The following is an 18,007-nucleotide window of genomic DNA, read 5'->3' as shown; positions in this document are numbered from 1 at the left end:
GGATCTTTAGCCTGCTCATTGCATCCTAAATTTGGCAGATTATCATGAGGGAATTCTCCTCACTTACCTCATACATCTGCTCAGGGATGAAGCCCCTATCTCGGAGGCCCATGAGGAAAGGAAACGGCTTTGTTATTGCACTTGCAATCTCCACCTTATTTTCTTTGAAAAGCCTGAATATGAACTCATAGAAAAACTGCTCCTCTGGGTTCTGCTCCTCTGGGCTCTGGTCCCCTGTGATCATTCTGAGAAACAAAGACACAATATGAAAGTAGACGTTGAGTTTCTGAGAGGCCCATGGAGGTCAAAAGATTTTATTTTATTTATCTATTTTTTACAGCTTCTGAATGTTTTTATATACAAAATTATATATTATAATGACTATTCTTTTTTCTACATGAATATTTACTACGTATATTTTTATACAATTTTTAAAGGTTATACTCCATTTACAGTTATGACAAAATATTGTCTATAATTCCCCGTGTTATACAATATATCCTTGTAGCCTATGTTACACCCAATAGTTTATATCTCCCAGTCGGTCACCCCTAAATTCCCCCTTCCCCCTCTCTCCCTACTGGTAACCACTAGTTTGTTCTCTATATCTGTGAGTCTGCCTCTTTTTTGTTACATTCATTCGTTGGTTGTATTTTTTTACAGTCCACATATAAGTGATATCATCCAGTGTTTGTCTTTCTCTATCTGACTTATTTCACTTAGTATAGTGCCCTCCAAGTCCATCCGTGTTGTGGCAACTGGCAAAATTTCATTCATTTTTTATGGCTGAGTAGTATTCCATTGTATACATATACACTATATCTTCTTTATCTGTTCATCTGTTGATGGACACTTAGGTTGTTTCCTTATATTGGCAATTGTAAATAATACTTCTAGGAACATTGGGGTGCATGTATCTTTTTGAATTGGTGTTTTTGTTTTTTTCAGATATATACCCAAGAGTAGAATTGCTAGGTCATATGGTAGTTCTATTTTTAGTTTCTTGAGAAACCTCCATGCTGTTTTCCACTGTGGTTGCACCAATTTACATTCCCATCAACTGTGCAGGAGGGTTCCCATTTCTCCACATCCTAGCCAACATTTGTTATTTGCATTCTTTTCGATGATAGGCATTCAATGGAGGGCCAACGTGTGTAAAATGATGTTCTTGTGCAAGGACCAGAATAGATGGAATTTATTTACTTAGAGAATAATCAAGGGTGCAATAGAAGAATACACTGGGCTTAAGGAAGGTTTGTACATAGAAGTGAAAGAGTTTACCCTCTGCTAATCAAAACTACTGTAAAAAGACTTTCACCCAAACTCTCTTTGGAAAACACTGAATTTCAAAATTGTAAAAGCTTTACAGGAATTTATATGATACTCAGATGGTTAATTTTATGTCTCAACGTGGAGGGTTTGGGGGATAAGACTAACATTTTATTTTAAATTGGTGAACTTTGAGTAAGCAGTTTGCCCTCCATAATGTAGGTGGGCCTCATCCAATCAGCTGAAGGCCTGAATAAAACAAAAAGACCAGCCTCCCTGAGTAAAAAGGAATTCTCCAGCTGAGTGCTTTCAGAGACTCTGCTGGGTCTCTAGCCTGCTGGTGCATAGCAGACTTTGGACCTGCTGGCCTCCATTAATGTGTGAGCCAATTCCTTACAATAAATATCTCTTTCTCTCTCTCTATATGCACACAAACACACACACACACACACACACACACACACACACAGCCTATTGGTTCTGTTTCTCTGAAGAACCCTGATGAATACACATTACAAAAAAATAAGTTACAGACAAAGAAATAAAAAAACAAACTGAGACAATACTGCAGAATCTACCACTGAACTGCAAGTCTTCTTAGTTAATAACAAATAGAATAAATCTCAGGAAGGTGTAAAGGAGCTAGACCTCTCCCATCTGTAACTGCAGAGGCAGGAAAGGCATTCCACATCATAAAATTAGGTCAAAGACACTCGTCTGATAAAGTTTCAATTAATATTGAGAATATGTCTTTTTCTTTGGTCTAATATAGAGACTTGTGTGAATATTCAAAACTAGGACAGGTTGCTCTATATCTAAACCTGCCTGTGGAAGTGTTATATACATGAAGAAATAGAAGACCTCTGGATTTCAAACATAACCACACCTGTGAGAAGTAATTTAGAGACTCAAAAAGCTTTATAATTCTGATTCTTACTTGATAAATTGTTCCCCCTTCTGATAATGTCTTAATAAACTTCTCTGTATTTCTAAAAGTTGTAAAGACTCAGGATTTTTTTATCCCACCATAAAAGGGTCATTGGAACTTCCCATTCTCCAAATATGCATCAGGATAGAATAAAATCCATTCCTTCACTGAATTCCTTAAAAAAATATTTTTGCCCACTACTAGGCATGTGCCCTGGGAAGGCCATAGTTCGGAAAAAGTCATGTACCAAAATGTTCATTGCAGCTCTATTTACAGTGGCCAGGAGATGGGGGCAACCTGGGTGTCCATCGTCGGATGAATGGGTGGGGAAGACGTGGTGCACGTATACGGTGGAATATTACTCAGCCATAAAAAGAAGCGAAGTTGGGTTATTTGTAGTGAGGTGGATGGACCTAGAGTCTGTCATGCAGAGTGAAGTGGGTCAGAAAGAGAAAGACAAATACTGTATGCTAACACATATATGTGGAATCTAAGAAAAAAAATGTCATGAAGAACCTAGGGGTAAGACAGGAATAAAGACACAGACCTACTAGAGAATGGACTTGAGGATGTGGGGAGGGGGAAGTGTAATGTGTGGAAAAAAAAAAAGAAAAAAAATGTTTTTGCTTAAAGATAGCTGATTGAAAACAAGTGCTTTCCCCCTCTCTCATTGGAGAGTGCTCTAAAATGATAGTAAAGAAATTAGAGTCACAATGACAAAGAGAAGGGGATTGGATGAAAAACTTAAAGTCTGAAAAAGAAAAAGTGGTCAGAGCATTCATCATTACTGCTGGTGGAGGATGCTCCTAGAGGTCACAGAGGGGCCCAGTGTGTCTTACAGGCCCCTGGGGAGGTAGTGGAGGTGGGGAAGAAGATGCAAGAATGAAAAGAGAGGGATTGTTTGAAAGGAGAAAATACAAAACAATGTGCTACCCAACTCTTTCCTGACCCCACCATACAGAACTCCTGCATCCAGGCAAGAAACTAGAGGTTTCCTCTTAAGAAAAATGTAAACGACACAGAAGAAAGGTCTTCACCTTTGGGCATTTGGGATTTACCCAACAAAGCCACAGGTTTTCAAGCCCATCTCATTAAATGCAGTTCCAAGGTAGTTTATCAGTGCCTCACCCTTAAGAATGAACAAACAAGAACAGGCCACAGATATTTGTGGAAACTAACAGCACAAAGGGGCAGAACCAAGATGAGCAGAGAGCAAAAATGACTCCAGAACAAATAGAAATACTACAGGGAACAGAAGAGAGTTTCTAAAAAACAATTTTCATACACAGTGGAGAAGATATTATATCCAGGATGCCATGAAGAAAAAACAGGAAAATAAGATAATGGGCCTGGAAATTCAAAGTGATTGCTGAAAATGTTTTTTTTAAAGTTTAACTAGGGCTTCCCTGGTGGTGCCGTGGTTGAGAGTCCGCCTGCTGATGCAGGGGACGCGGGTTCGTGCCCCGGTCCGGGAGGATCCCACATGCCGCGGAGCGGCTGGGCCCGTGAGCCATGGCTGCTGGGCCTGCGCGTCTGGAGCCTGTGCTCCGCAACGGGAGAGGCCACAACGGTGAGAGGCCTGCGTACCACAAAAAAACAAAACAAACAAAAGTTTAATTGAAATGGTCATAAGGTAAAGACAAGGGAATTTCCCCAGCACATAGCTGGAAAAAAAAAACCTAAAGGAAAAATGAAAAGTAAATTTGAAACATGTAAATGTCTAAAGCAGTCATTCGAGTGTGTATGTAGACTCAGAAGTAAAAGGGAATGCCTCCTTTTCCTTTCATTCAGTCATTCATGTGTGAAGGCAAAATAGCTGTGCAGAGGCTCAGAGAACACTTTACTCATGCACCCTCTGTGTTGGTCACACGGTTTTCAATGCTCTATTTTCTTTACTTCTGGACAAAGGTAGGGTTGCACCTTCCTGCCTCCTTGGGCTGATGGGTGTAGCTTTGGCAGAAGAATTTGGAGCCAGCACCTGTGAGCCACGCTCACTGTTTCTCTGCTACAGTGGCTGTCATTTCAGATGGCGGCTGTTCAATCAACTAGAGACAGTCCAAGATGAGGGTTCCCTTAAGCAGCCGGTGACCCACTGAGATTTTAGAAATGTTTGTTCCAGTAGAATAATCTACCCCATTCTTACTGACACACTGTCTGGAACAAATTATTTGCTGATACCCTATAAAAAGAGAACCAGGAAATCAATACGAGCAAAGTTCTGTTATATCAATGAAAGAAGTGGAAGGCACCACTAAAACCAGTTAACATACTGACGTCTTAGACATAGAGAATGGACTTGAGGACACGGGGGGTGGGGGCGGAGGGGGAAGCTGGGGGGAAGTGAGAGTAGCATCGACATATATACACTACCGAATGTAAAATAGATAGCTAGTGGGAAGCAGCAGCATAGCAGGGAGATCAGCTCGGTGCTTTGAGATGACCTAGAGGGGTGGGATAGGGAGGGTGGGAGGGAGGCTCAAGAGGGAGGGGATATGGGGACATGTGTATGCATATGGCTGATTCACTTTATTGTACAACAGAAGCTAACACAGTATTGTGAAGCAGTTATACTCCAATAAAGGTCTATTTAAAAAAATACTGACATCTAAAAATTGTAAGTTTCATTTGAGAAAAAAAAGTACATCTCAAAAATTATTTTAGAACAGTGATTCTCAAAGTATGGTCTGGGGACCCTGGGATTTTGTGCAAGACCCTTTCAGGTGTCCTCAAAGTCAAAACTGTTTTCATATAATACTAAGATGTTATTTACCCTTTTTCTCTCTCATACTCTCACAAATGTATAGTGCATTTTTCCAGAGAATACACGGCCTGTGGTATCACAGTAGATTGAATGCAGAAGCAGATAGGAGAAACCAGCTGTCTTCTACAGAACTAGCTATTAAAGAGATTTGCAAAAATGTGAAGGGTGGCTAATCTCACTAATTTAGTTTATTTTAGAAGACAGTTATTTTTCATAAAATAGGTCATTTATGTTAGCAGGTAGTGAGTTCATTATTATTATTATTTTAAAATGAATAAATAAATATATTTAAGTGTTCAAAGTTCAACTTTCTAATATGGTAGATAGTAATGGGTGTAACCTACATTAACAAAAACTAGCTCTTTGGATTCTCAATAATATTCAAAAATGTAGAGGGGCCCTAAAATCAAAAATTTGAGAAGCCTTGTTCTAGAAAGAGGGTATATACTGTATGCAGTAGTAAAATTATAGTAATCTTAATCTAAAACTTCAGAGTATATTAACAATCTGGGCAAGTTAAAAAACTGAGTTAAATGATTTATTTCAAAGATGCTAAACTCAAATGGCATGGTTTCACATTTGATGCTATCAATCAGAGAAATATTGCATTGGCCAAAAAGTTCATCTGGGCTTTTCTATAACATCTCATGGAAAAACCCGAATGAAATTTTTGGCCAACCCAATATATATTTGAGAATTAATTAGAAATCATAAGGGTAACAAATAGAGTCAAAATGAGACTATAAATCTTACAAAAGAATAAAAGTAAAGAAAACATACTGTTTTTCTTAAACAGAGAAAACAAAGAGACATTAGATATTAAAAGTGCCCCCAAAATTTATAAGCAAAAGATATATGTCATTTAAAACAGATTAACGCTTCCCTGGTGGCACAGTGGTTGGGTGCCCGCCTGCCGATGCAGGGGGCGCAGGTTCATGCCCCGGTCCGGGAGGATCCCACGTGCCGCGGAGCGGCTGGGCCCGTGAGCCATGGCCGCTGAGCCTGCACGTCCGGAGCCTGTGCTCCGCAACGGGAGAGGCCACAACAGTGGGAGGCCCGCGTACCGCAAAAAAAAAAAAAAAAAAAAAAAAAAACAGATTAAATTACTATCTTAGAGTATGAATGAAATAAAGTATAAATAGAGTCTAACTACCAAAGACACACAAAAAACAAAGTGACATTAAAAATGTTAAAAGTCAAAAAATGGGCAAGTGACGTTAGACAAAGGCAAACAAGATAGAAAGCAAAATTCACAATATATGTATTTTAATAACAACATTTAAGACTGCTAATAGACAAATCTTTCATGGTCATTACAAAATTTCACTTTCAATTTTTAACTCCTCAAGTATATTTAAAAAGATATATAGGATATAAGTTTTAAAAATTGCAAAAATATGTATTAATAACTCGGTCTTAAACACAAGAACATACCAAGTATTTGGCCCTGAATTGATCTAAATAATAAAGAAAAATTGAATAGGTACATGTTCTAGCTATAAGACGATATTACAATAAATCAAAATTTTAAAACAAAAAATTTGTTTTAAGAAACAAATCTAACATGCAGTGGTTTAAAAAGTTCATTTTTGGCTTCAGCTCTAACATTGCAAAGACCTTGGAAGTCATCACTCCTATCCTTACAAAAATAAAAAAGCTGAAAAAACTGAAAATCAATGAATTTCAGGCATGTACAGGAAAATTGAGGCCATAAGTCAAACTGTCACCCTAAAAACTGGATTGATAGACAAGTCCAGAGAATCACAGATGAGATCAGCTACCTGGAATGGAAGCCACTAGAGCCATAGACCATAGGAACACTTAAATGGTAAGTTTGATGACTTGCTGGAGGCTGAGTGTGGACTTACATGAGAATAAGAAACTCCTAGGGACCACTGGCTTAGGAGAGCCCCCAATCTTTTGTGGGTTTTACTTCCAGGAACCCCACCAGGTACTCATGGTGAAGAGCCAAGAAAAATCCTCTGCTCTGGCAGAGGGAGAGGGGAAAAGGAAACTTTTTTAAACAGCCCAGAGCATTCTCCATAACAACGGTCTACTCTCTAGAGGAAAGCACTTTGCCCAAGCCTTATCTGACCTAGGGGAAGGTCAGTTACCAAAATCCAGCTCCTTCTAGGCTCTGTCTCATTTAATGGGGTGAGGGAAGGGGAAATAGCTAAGAAATCATTCTAAAATTTACAGTCCAGGAACACAGTTCCACTACAAGATTGAGATTTAATCGTAAGATTAAAGAATGCTTTCTCTCCCCAGTACCCTACCACTACATAATAATTGAGGATTACAGCTGAAAGAGCTGCAAGGCTCTATTTAATGAGCTCTTAGGAAAATCCAAAGAAAATAGGGGACACAAAATGAGAACACTAGAGGAATTTGAAGCCTCTGTCACCTAAAGCCAGAGAAAACATTAAACATGGCCCATCTCCTAGCCAGGTTAACATAAAACTTCACAGGAAACATTTATTTGCCTCAGTTTCTATTATCTGATACATCACATCTGGCTTTCAAAAAAATTACAAGGCATACCAAAAGACAAAAAACAGTCTGAGAGACAAAGCAGTCATCAAAACCAGACTCAGATATGACAGGTTTTCAAATTATCAGACAGGAATTTAGAATAACTATGATTAATTAATATGTTAAGGGCTCTAATGGCAAAAGCAGAACATGCAAGAACATATGGCTAAGTAAGGAAAAAGATGGAAACTCAAAGAAATAATGAAAAGGGAAATGCTAGAAATCAAAAACACTACAACAGAAATGGAGAATGCCTTTGATGGGCTTATCAGTAGATTAGACATGGCTGAAGGAAGAATCAGAGTTGAAGATATGTCAATAGAAATTACTTAAAATACAAAGAGAAAAAGTATAAGGAGAAAAAAACACAACAGAACACAATATACAAGAATACCAAAAAGAACAGATACACATAAGTGGAATACCAGAAGGAGAAGAAAGAGAAAAGAGAACAGAGGAAATATTAGAAGTAGTAATGGCCAAAAATTTTTCCAAACTTAATAACAGACAACAAACCACAGATTGAAAAACCTCAGCAAACACCAAACTAGATAAATACCAAGTATCTATGAGTCATTTCATATTCAAACTGAAGAAAACCAAAGTCAAAGAGAAAATGTCTCCCCCAAGGAAGAGAGGGGGAGCGGGGTCAGGGAGCCTTACCCTTAGAGAAACAAGGATAACAATTACATCAGATTTCTCATCAGAAACCATGCAAGAGAAAATGTAGATAAAAATTTGAAGTGATAAAATTTAAAAAACCCTCCAATCTGGACTCTTATATCCTTTGAAATTAAGAATTCAGAGCCAGCACCTGGTTAACCATGTTCACTGTTTTCTCAAACAAGCAAAAACTGAGATAATTTATTGCCAGAAGATTTACCACGAAAGAAATGTTAAAAGACGTTCTTCAGGCAGAAGAAAAATGATATGGGTCAGAAACTCATATCTACATGAAGAAAGGAAGAGCATCTGAGAAGGAATAAATGGAATAAAGGAATAGGAATAAATAATTTAAAAAATTTTTTCCTATTCTAAGTTGATCTAAGAAATAGCTGTTTGTTCAAAGTGAAAAGAACAACTATGTGATTGATAGCAAATGGATAAGTGAAATGATAGACAGCAGTGTTAAAAAGGACAGGAGGAAGGAACTGGTGACATTTTGTTGTAAGGTGCATACACTGATCATGAAGCAGTATATTGTAATTTAGAGTGGACACGGCTAGTTGTAAATATATATTGCCAACTCTGGGGAAACCAATAAAATGCTTTAAAAGAAGTATAATCAATATACTAAGAGAGATGAGAAAATGGAGTCACAAAATGCTCAATTAAAACCAAAAGGCAGGAAAAGAAAGGAAGAAAAAATAGAAGCAAATACAAGTACAATGAATAGAAAACAGTTACCAATAAAAAAACAGTTACAGTTATAAAAAACAGTTACAAATATGGTAGATTTTAATTCACCATATGAATAATCACTTTAAATGTGAATGGTCTAAATACACCAATGAAAAGACAGAAATTGACAGAGTGAAAAAAAATAACACCCAACTATATGTTGCCTTTAAGAAAGCCACTGTAAAATATATAACACAGATAGGTTAAACGTGAAGGGCTGAAGATACGCCATGACAACGTTAATCAAAAGAAAGTTGTGGTAGCTATATTAATTTCAGAGAAAGACTTCAGAGCAAGGAAAATTGTCAGAGACAAAGAGGGGCATTGTATAAAAATAAAGGGTCAATTTCTCCAAGAAGATTCAGCAATCCTCAAAGTGTAGGCAACTAACAAAATAGCATCAAAGTACATGAGATAAGAATTGATAAAACTACAAGATGAAACAGACAAATCCATTCTTGTTGTTGGAGAATTCAATAGGCCTTTTTTAGTAATTGGTAGAACAAGCAGGCAGAAAGTCAGTAAGAATACAGTGACCTGAACAGCACCATCAATTAATCTGATTTAACTGACACTTACAGATTATTCTATTCAACAGTGACAAAATATACACACCACTCAAGTTCACGTGGAATATTTACCAAAATATACCACATTCTCAGCTGTAAAACTCATCTTAACAAATTAAAAAGAAAAGAAATCAGAAAAACTATGTTCTCAGACCACAATGGAATTAAAGTAGAAATAACAGAAATAGAGTTGGAAAATTCCAAAATACTTAGAGACTAAACAGCATACTTCTAGGATCAAAGAAGAAGTCTCAAGAGAAATCTAAAAATAACTTGGACTAAATTAAAATGACAACACAGCTTAACAAAATTTATGGAACGCAGCACAAAAGTGCTTAGAGAGAAATGTGTAGCATTCAAATGTATGTATCAGAAGAAAGAGCTAAATCAATAATTTAAGCTTCCCTCTGAAGAAACTAGGGAAGAAGGAGAAGTTTAAGCCTAATTCAGGCAGAAGAAAGGAAATAATAAAAATTAGAGTAATAATCAATAAAATTGAAAACAGGAAAACATTAGGAAAAAAATTAATGAAACCCAAAGCTGATTTTTTTTAATCAATAAAATTGATAAACTTCTAGCCAGGCTAACAAAGAAACAAAGAGAAGACAGAAATTACCAATTTAGTCCCTATTGGTCCCACGAATATTCAATCACTATTAGTCCCACGAACATTAAAAAATAATAAAGAAATAATACTATGGACTACTCTATTCCTACAAATTTGATAAAAGATAAAATGGACAAATTCCTTAAAAGAAACAAACTGCCGAAACTCACACAGAGAGATCAGAGAGATAGATGATCTGAATAGGCCTATATCTATTAAAGGAATTGAATCAAAACTTAACAGCTCTCCAAAAAAGAAAGTACCAGGCCCAGATGGTATCACAAGTGAATTCTACCAAACCATTTCAACTATTATCTCTTCCAGAAAATATAAGCAGAAGTAACACCTCCTAAGTCATTCTATGAGGTCAGCATCACCCCACCCTCACCTCTCAGTGCCTTTCTTTTCCTGACTGGAGGCCAAAGGTTGGCTGGACTTTGAGCTCCACTGGCTCATCTTCCTATCTCTCAGGTACAGGTGGGTAGCAGAGGCGGGACGCACTGTCAGCCTCCAAGAGAAAGGGTGCTGGGCGCTAAGGACCTGCCAGGCTGCACCGCTGCCAGTAGCAATGCCGCTGCCCTCTTGGGGCCCAGCCAGCACCAGAAATAGCCCCAGCTTAGAGGAGTTTTCACACATTTTAATATTGCTTTAATTTTTACCAACAATAATGGATTGATGATTGACAATAATATCTTCTCTTTTTAAAAGACAAATTTCCCTCCTTCTCTAACCAGATGTGTAATACATCCCAGAATAGAAAAAAGCACCTTCTCCCTCCCTGCCTGTTTGCATTCATGCATGTTGAGCCCCATCTACTTTCAGTTCCTCCAATTGGGTGTTCAGAGGTCCTGAGTTGACTCTCAGACTCAGGGCCACACAGATGGGCTCTGACAAAACTGGCCCCCCCACTATCCAGAAACTAGAAAAAGGTTTTACAACAGTTGGGAGTCCCATTTGGATGTAAATTTTTCTGAAAAGACTCTTACCTACAGACCTGTCTTTGGAGGTAGGGATCAAGGAGGTTATGGGGAAATGAGAGGGCTCAGAGGCCACAAGGAATCATCCAGCCTTGTAGCAAGCCCCAGAGGGACCAGGGAATTCCAACAGTGCCCACCCAGCTGCATGGCAGTTACAAGAAAAGAAGAAGGTGATGTGAGTCAGGGTGTCCTTAAGTTTCCACGGCAACGGCTGGCTAATCCACTGCAATTTTTGAAATCTTACTTCCTCACCGTTTATTGATTTGTCATCCATTCTGTTTATATCTATAGAATGAGGCTGGGAAGACAGAAATAATGAGTGTAGATGCTGGACACAGGAGGCCAGGACTAACCTGCAGCTGATGGGAGTACCTGTACTTGCCATCTTCTCCTTAGGCCTAAGATCACTCTTGATTAGATTTTCACTGCCTCTGTCCTTTCCAGGAGCTCTGACAAGAAAGTTTGCCCATTGATGGATCCCTCGGGTGCGGCACCTAAAGGGTAAAAGGAAAGTGAAATAGCTGACCTGTGTGACTGTGGCTGCACCAACACGCTGGTCTTCCCTCCGCCCACTCTCAGCCCCGGGGGGTGGGGTGGGAGGAGGAGCAGGGCCATTTCCTGGCATCCACGGAAGAGAGGGGACCACTTGTTCCCGCAAAGGAAAGGGGGCAGGAAAGTCTCTTGAACTCAAACAGATCAAATTTGCTTTGAGGTGACATGGCATAGTGGCGACGGGGAGGAAGAAAATGCCACGTTTGCTCCTGCGTCTTGCCAAGGTGACTGTGAGACGAAAAAAGAAAAAGGCAGACATTTCAGATCTTCTCTTAGGCCCATGGGCTGGCCAAGCACAGTAGTGAGCCTGGACTGGACGAGTTAGACCCAGTGTTCAGACACAGGACTGGAGAGAGCCGAAATGCTGGGGAAAATATTCTTCAAATTTCTGGAAAGCAACCAGAGGCCAGAAAGAACCCTCCCAATTCCTACAACCAGAAGGAAGTGCAAAGTTTGGGCAGAGAAGCCTGATGTGCAAGTCTAAGTTTTCTTGAATATGTGGGCACTTTACAAATGTAGCCAGGAGTGCTTGGGAAAAAACTGAGCTCCAAATAGTCACTGAAATCTCAAAGAAAGTGACGGGCTTCTCATTAGATGGGGAAAAGTTTGGAACTGAGACTACCTACACCTTAAAGAACAATGTGATGATGCTAGCTAACAAGTGTGTTACATTTATGTTTGCACATAATTTTTTCACTTACACCCAACCCTCATTTTGCAAAGGATTTGAAGCAACTGAGAAAAACACACTACATCAGCATAAAGTTGAAAGATAAAGAAATGGGAGCAAAGCACAAATAAAATAAATAAACAAAACCAGAAGACTAGAAGTCCAGGCAGGGCAATGGGTTAAATCAGAGATGAACGGGAGTCAAGGTATCTGTAGAATCCAAGGTCTTGGTCAGGGCCGTGGGCCAAAGTAGGTGATAGCTGGGAAGCCTCAAAGTAGTATGTTTCGAAAGTATGTTCCACTGAATCTGTCTTCTTCTGGCTCATTATAGATGTGCTAGAAAATTTGCATAAATATGTTTGCCAAGTGGAGGGGACAAAAGATTTCTACGCTTCTGCCCTTGTCTGTTCTCTTTCCCCCAAAAAAGTGAACACAAATCTGGCTGGGACAGATTCCAGCACACGATGAGGCCAGTGGGCAGCGTTCGTGTGCCTACAGCTGCTACACACACGTGGGACTGCCTGCCTCTCTCTCTCCCTCACTTTGGTGGGCAAAGAGGCTAGTAAGCTACGTCTCCGTTGGACACCACTGTTCCCAGCTTTGGGGCCTCCGTTGGGCACAACGTCCCCGACAAGGCCTGACACAGAGTAGACCAGAGTAGACCAGCTGACATAAATATGCCAAGCACAAGGCCTTTGGTGTTCCTCACTTCCATCACAAGGCTGATGGTGGTAAGACTAGGACTTACAGGGTATTGCTGTCAAATTTACAAGAAAATCTTACTTGGCAGTATCCTGCATTAGCCCAGATAACAATAGGAACTGTAGCTTCTGTTTTCCACTGTCTTTTTTTCTCTGTGTTCACTAGAGAACCATTCTCTCTGGGATAAGATCAGGGATGCCTGGGCCAAGCCCACTGAGGAACCATCAGTTGATCCCTGGCTCCTAATGGAGGGGGGGAGTTGTCTCCTTTTTCTTCCGTAAGACCTGAGGGATGAGAAGATTCTGACCTGCCTCCTTGCTCTGTTCTCCCACCCAGATTTAGGTCAAGGAGGTGATAATCTCTGAAGGCGAGTCAGCGCTTTCTTTCCACCTGAAAAATGTCTTTCCACTTCGTTAAGTGTGCTGAGATCTGACACTTGGGATATAGGTGTGAGTTGCAGAGTCCTGATCACAATCCAGTGCTATTAGTTAATTTGCTATTAACTCGCCACAGTCTACCAAACTCCCATCTTTGAGCGCTAGTGGGATGCTCACTACCAGGCCAGATGACCCATCCCAGATGGATCACATTTCTGTGAAGATCTGTTGCCCACAATTCACTCTCTACTACCCACTTTTTACTCAGTTGGGATTTGGAGGTACAAGTAACCGAAACTGACTCGGACTAACTCAGACAGAAAATCAATTTCTTAGAAGTATATTGGGTAGCTCAAAGAATTTATAAGAAGGCTGGAGGACTGAAAGCAGAAAATAGGCAGTCCAGGCAGAAAGATCCCCAGCCCAGGTCATGGTATGTGGCCATCGATTTGACAAATGTGTTTTTTTCCATTCTGATTAAAAAGGAGGATCAGAAACCATTTTCCTTCTCGCTTGACAGATAAGATTATTCATTTACAGTTTTGTCTTGCGGTTATATTAACTCACCCACCCTTTGTGGTAACATAGTCCCAAGAGATCTGTATCACCTGGACCTCTCAAAGAACATCACATGGATCGGTTATGTTGGTGACATCCTGGTGATCAGACATTATGATGAGCAAAAGAAGCCATGCATCAAAAAGTGCATGCCGTGTGTTTTCATTTATGTAAAACTTTAATACAGGCAAAACAAATCTGTAGTCATAAAAAAGTGATAGTCATAGATATCATAGACACCATAGATCAGTGAGTGCCTGACGCTGGGTTGGGGAGGAAGCTATCTGCAAAGGGCACAAGGGACCTTTCTGGGGTGATGGAAATGGTCTATATCTTAATTGTGGTTGTAATTATCAGGTTAGCCGAAAACTTCGTTTGGCTTTTTCCTTAAGATGTTATGAAAAAGCCTGAATGAACACTTTGGACAACCCGATACATTTGTTAAAATTCATCAACATGCACACTTAAGTTGAATGCATTTTATACGTCAATAAAATTGAGCTCTTGCCCAATGTAGGTTAGCCTTAGTTTCAAGGATTCTTGGACCCTAGAACTGTTGTTTCCCATCTTTTTTTCTGAGGGATAGGATACCTTATAGGTGTCCTGGAGGGGGAACCCACGGATCGAATACATTTGAGAATCATTGATTTAAATAAAGTTAAACAGATTTCTACATTAAAGGGTTTCTCACAGATCCTACATGCCAACACACATTAGAAATCTTTAATCGGATGTATAGAGGGGGCATTCCCTGCTTCCCTGGAGTGGCTGCCCTAGAGTCTTCTCCTGGCCCTGGTTCTGCCCTAGATCCAGTTTCCACACACTTCCAGCTCCCAACTGCCAGCCTGGCTCCGACACACTTTCCTGCCTGGAGTTCTGCTGTCTACCACTGCATGATATCAGTTTATATTCAGGTTTCCTTTGATTTCAATTTTCTTTGGTAATCATTTTATCCTGACAAAGTACAGGCATTTCTGAGTCACCAAACCTCCCCTTTGTCTTTTTGTTTGTTTTTTTAAGTTTGATGATTTCTAGTAAATGTATTCAGTTGTGTAACAATCACCATCACCACAATTCAGTTTAGGTTCATTTTCATCACCCCAAAAAGTAGAGAAGGAGGACGCGTCCTGGGGAAATAAAAGTGGGTAAGGAGGCCAATAGATGGTGGATTCCCAGTTCCCGGGGACGCTGGGGCTGGACCCTATGCCTCCTCCCCTTTGTACCCACCTCCCCAGGATGAGCCCGATAGGCAGCAACCCCCGCCCCCACCCCCAAATGCCCTGGGAATCTCACGAGTTTCCGGAGGTGGAGGGAGGCTGCAGGCACTGCGTGCGGCCTTGTCTTTAGCTCTGCTCGATCTGCCCAATTACTTTCACTTTCCTTTCCTCAGAAGCCAGGCCCTCACCGTGTGTGGAAAAGCACAGACTTCCTGTTTCGTCCACTGGTATCTCCCTGCCCTTCTCTCAGTCTCCCAGAAGCCATCCCCGGCCAGCCCCTGGACCCAGAAGGGGGCAGGAACAGGTAGCAATCTCAGCGTCCAGGTGGGTTTTCGTCTCGGCTGCGTTATTCACTTTTGGTGATTGGCTTTTACAGTTAAGGCCCTGGCAGCAGCCGCAGGGTGAAACTCAACAGTTTAAACTGTGAGGCTCTTTCTTTGTAAAATAATGTTTTCCAAAGAGGTAGAGAGGGGATATGGGATTTAACAGGAGACTTAAAAAGAAGACGGATGAAGAGGGGGAGCAAATACACAGTTCAGTCCTTTTTTCCCTAAACTCTAGCCTGTTATTGTGGATGGAACTTGAGATTTGCTCTGTACCTTCCTTGTCCATGCAGAGTGATCCTGCACTCTGCCGCCAAAGGGCAACTCATCCATTATTCATTGTACAAGTGACTAGAGGTAGTTGGGAAGCTAGTGGAAAAGAGAAAATAAGGAGAGTACATTTAATTTCCTCTAGAGTGTATTAACTTTTTAATATCTTTTCTTTAAGCACATTCATGATAATTTTCTTGAAATAAATTCCCAGAAGTGGAATTTAGGACTCAAGGGAATACATATTTTAGGGTATTTGGTACCGATTACTAAGTTAACCTCCAGAAAGTTTGGACCTATTTACATCTTCACCAGGACTGTCTATGATCATTGCTATTATTTTTATCGTGACTAATTTGATAGGCAAACGTTATTAAATTATTTTTGTTTGCACTGTTCCGACTACTAGTGACTTACCATGTGTTTTACATATTAATTGTGCATTTGATTCAATTGCCTGTTTATGTCTTTTGCACTGAATGTTTATCTTTACCTATTCATTTCTCAGACCCTTTTACGTAATACAAACCTGAATGCTCATATATGAGACATGGTAAAATGCACTAGTGAGAAATGGGACTTTGGTCAGATGAGCTCTGTCTTGCCACCAGATACCTTGGGCTAGTTGCCTAACCTCTCTGTGCTTCATGTTCATCCTTGGCAATCATAACAGATGAAGAATGAGGGTTATGGAGGATGTTCTATTCCGAACGCTGTAGTATAATTAGTCATCCAGGGCCCCTTCCTCTTCTTAGCATGTGCTCATTCTGGTGTTTTCTGGCTCTGTGCTGATCTTTGCAATATCCTTCCCCTATGCAGATCGTGAACGGTAGATTTCTTTCCCATCTGTTCTCTATCTTCTAGGATTTCATCACAACTCTAGACCCCCTATGGCATCGTCTCTTGTTTTCTAGTACTGTTGTGGATGATTGTTTTATACAATGTATATTTTTTCCTGTTAACCTTAACTATTTGGGAATGAGGAGGAAGAGACAGGGTCGCTCAATCTGCCACTGGGATTAAATCCCTAGAAATAGTCATTAATTAACAGTTCAACTTTTTCTTCGACACAAGGTGAAGTTGGAAAAATGGGATCCATGTTTGTTTTGTTTTTAAAGAAATCTCTAGGTGATCGAAGTTTTTTGTTAATGACTCCCTTTTCTTGACAATTTGTCAAGAATATCATAGGTACATTTTCTTCCTATTATAATTTATCAATATTTTCTCACGGCCTACCAATGGTCAAATATTGTAATGTCACATGGGCACGGGAAAAGACATGTCTGTTCTGAGATGTGAAATTGATACATAAAATAAATCAGTCAAGTCACCTTTGCTAATCATGCCTTTCACATCCTTCATGTCCTTATTTATGTCAGGCCTGTTTGCGTGTCAGAGATTGTAGGTGGCTTAATAAAGTTTCTAAATATTATCAGGTTTCCATCTTCCTACTCGTCTTTGAGTGTTCCTTTTTGTGTGAGCATTGCTAGTGTATACTTAAACTGAGTCCCGGCAATCTTGGTTAACTCAGCTCAATGTAGCCACAGACCATAGTATTTAAGACTACACGCCTGGAACCAGAAAATTGGAATTCGTCTCTCTCTACCACTTCCAAATTTTGCAACTTAGGGCGAGTTATTAAACCTCTCTCTGTCTCAGCGTCCTTGACAATATAAATAGGTGCAATCCAGACTGAAAGGGTTTTGTGAAGATCAAATAAGTTACTGCATGTGAAACCCTTAAAGGTACACAGTCTGGCATGCAGGAAGCACACGGTAAATAGTAGCTCTATTTAGTACCAGCAGCCCCTTTGGGATTTCAATGTCACATTGTGGGTCACTTTCAGCTTCTGTTGTTGCTGGGCACTGTCACTGCTTCCTATACCCATGAGTCTTTTTGGCAGATGCGGCTTTTCAGACTGCTAAGGGATGCCGTTGGGACCAGGATGCCTGTCTCGAGATGCTGTACAACACGGAGAGCAGCTCCCCTAACTCCTCAAAGTCTTTGCTTCTCTTTTCTTCTTGTGCCTCTTCCGTAGGAGATTCACCATGACCAGGACCTTGAAAGAGGTTCTTCTACAGCACTTTATACATCAGAAGCTGGAGATTGCTTATGCCATAAACAAGCCATTTCCCTTCTTTGAAGGTCTCCGAGACAACTTCTTCATCACCGAGAGACTGTACCAGGTAAGTCACATTGACCGCTTTGCCGTGGCAACCCAGCCCCCACCAAGAATGCCGGATCATTGAGGTCTCAAACCACAAGACCCCAGGGCTTTTAGAATTTGGAAGTTC

At 40.2% G+C, this 18,007-nt stretch overlaps 2 protein-coding genes across 2 annotated transcripts in view; one reads left to right on the top strand and one right to left on the bottom strand.

Annotated features, from left to right (window-relative positions):
- LOC136125446 (nuclear body protein SP140-like) overlaps positions 1-244 on the bottom strand; it is a 60,759-nt gene extending 60,515 nt beyond the window's left edge. The window contains exon 1 of the mRNA XM_065880185.1: positions 68-244. Within this exon, the coding sequence (XP_065736257.1) occupies positions 68-244 (177 nt within the window). The remainder of the gene's footprint in view (positions 1-67) is intronic.
- Positions 245-17,758: 17,514 nt separating this feature from the next.
- Positions 17,759-18,007, top strand: part of SP110 (SP110 nuclear body protein) — a 38,723-nt gene continuing 38,474 nt past the window's right edge. Inside the window, 1 exon segment of the mRNA XM_065881138.1 lies at positions 17,759-17,899. Coding sequence (XP_065737210.1) covers positions 17,762-17,899 — 138 coding nt within the window. The 5' untranslated portion in view covers positions 17,759-17,761.

This window comes from Phocoena phocoena, chromosome 7 (assembly GCF_963924675.1).
Source record: "Phocoena phocoena chromosome 7, mPhoPho1.1, whole genome shotgun sequence".
Lineage (NCBI taxonomy): Eukaryota > Metazoa > Chordata > Mammalia > Artiodactyla > Phocoenidae > Phocoena > Phocoena phocoena.
Note: the sequence above shows the minus strand (reverse complement) of the source record. Positions and strands in the feature narration are given on the sequence as shown.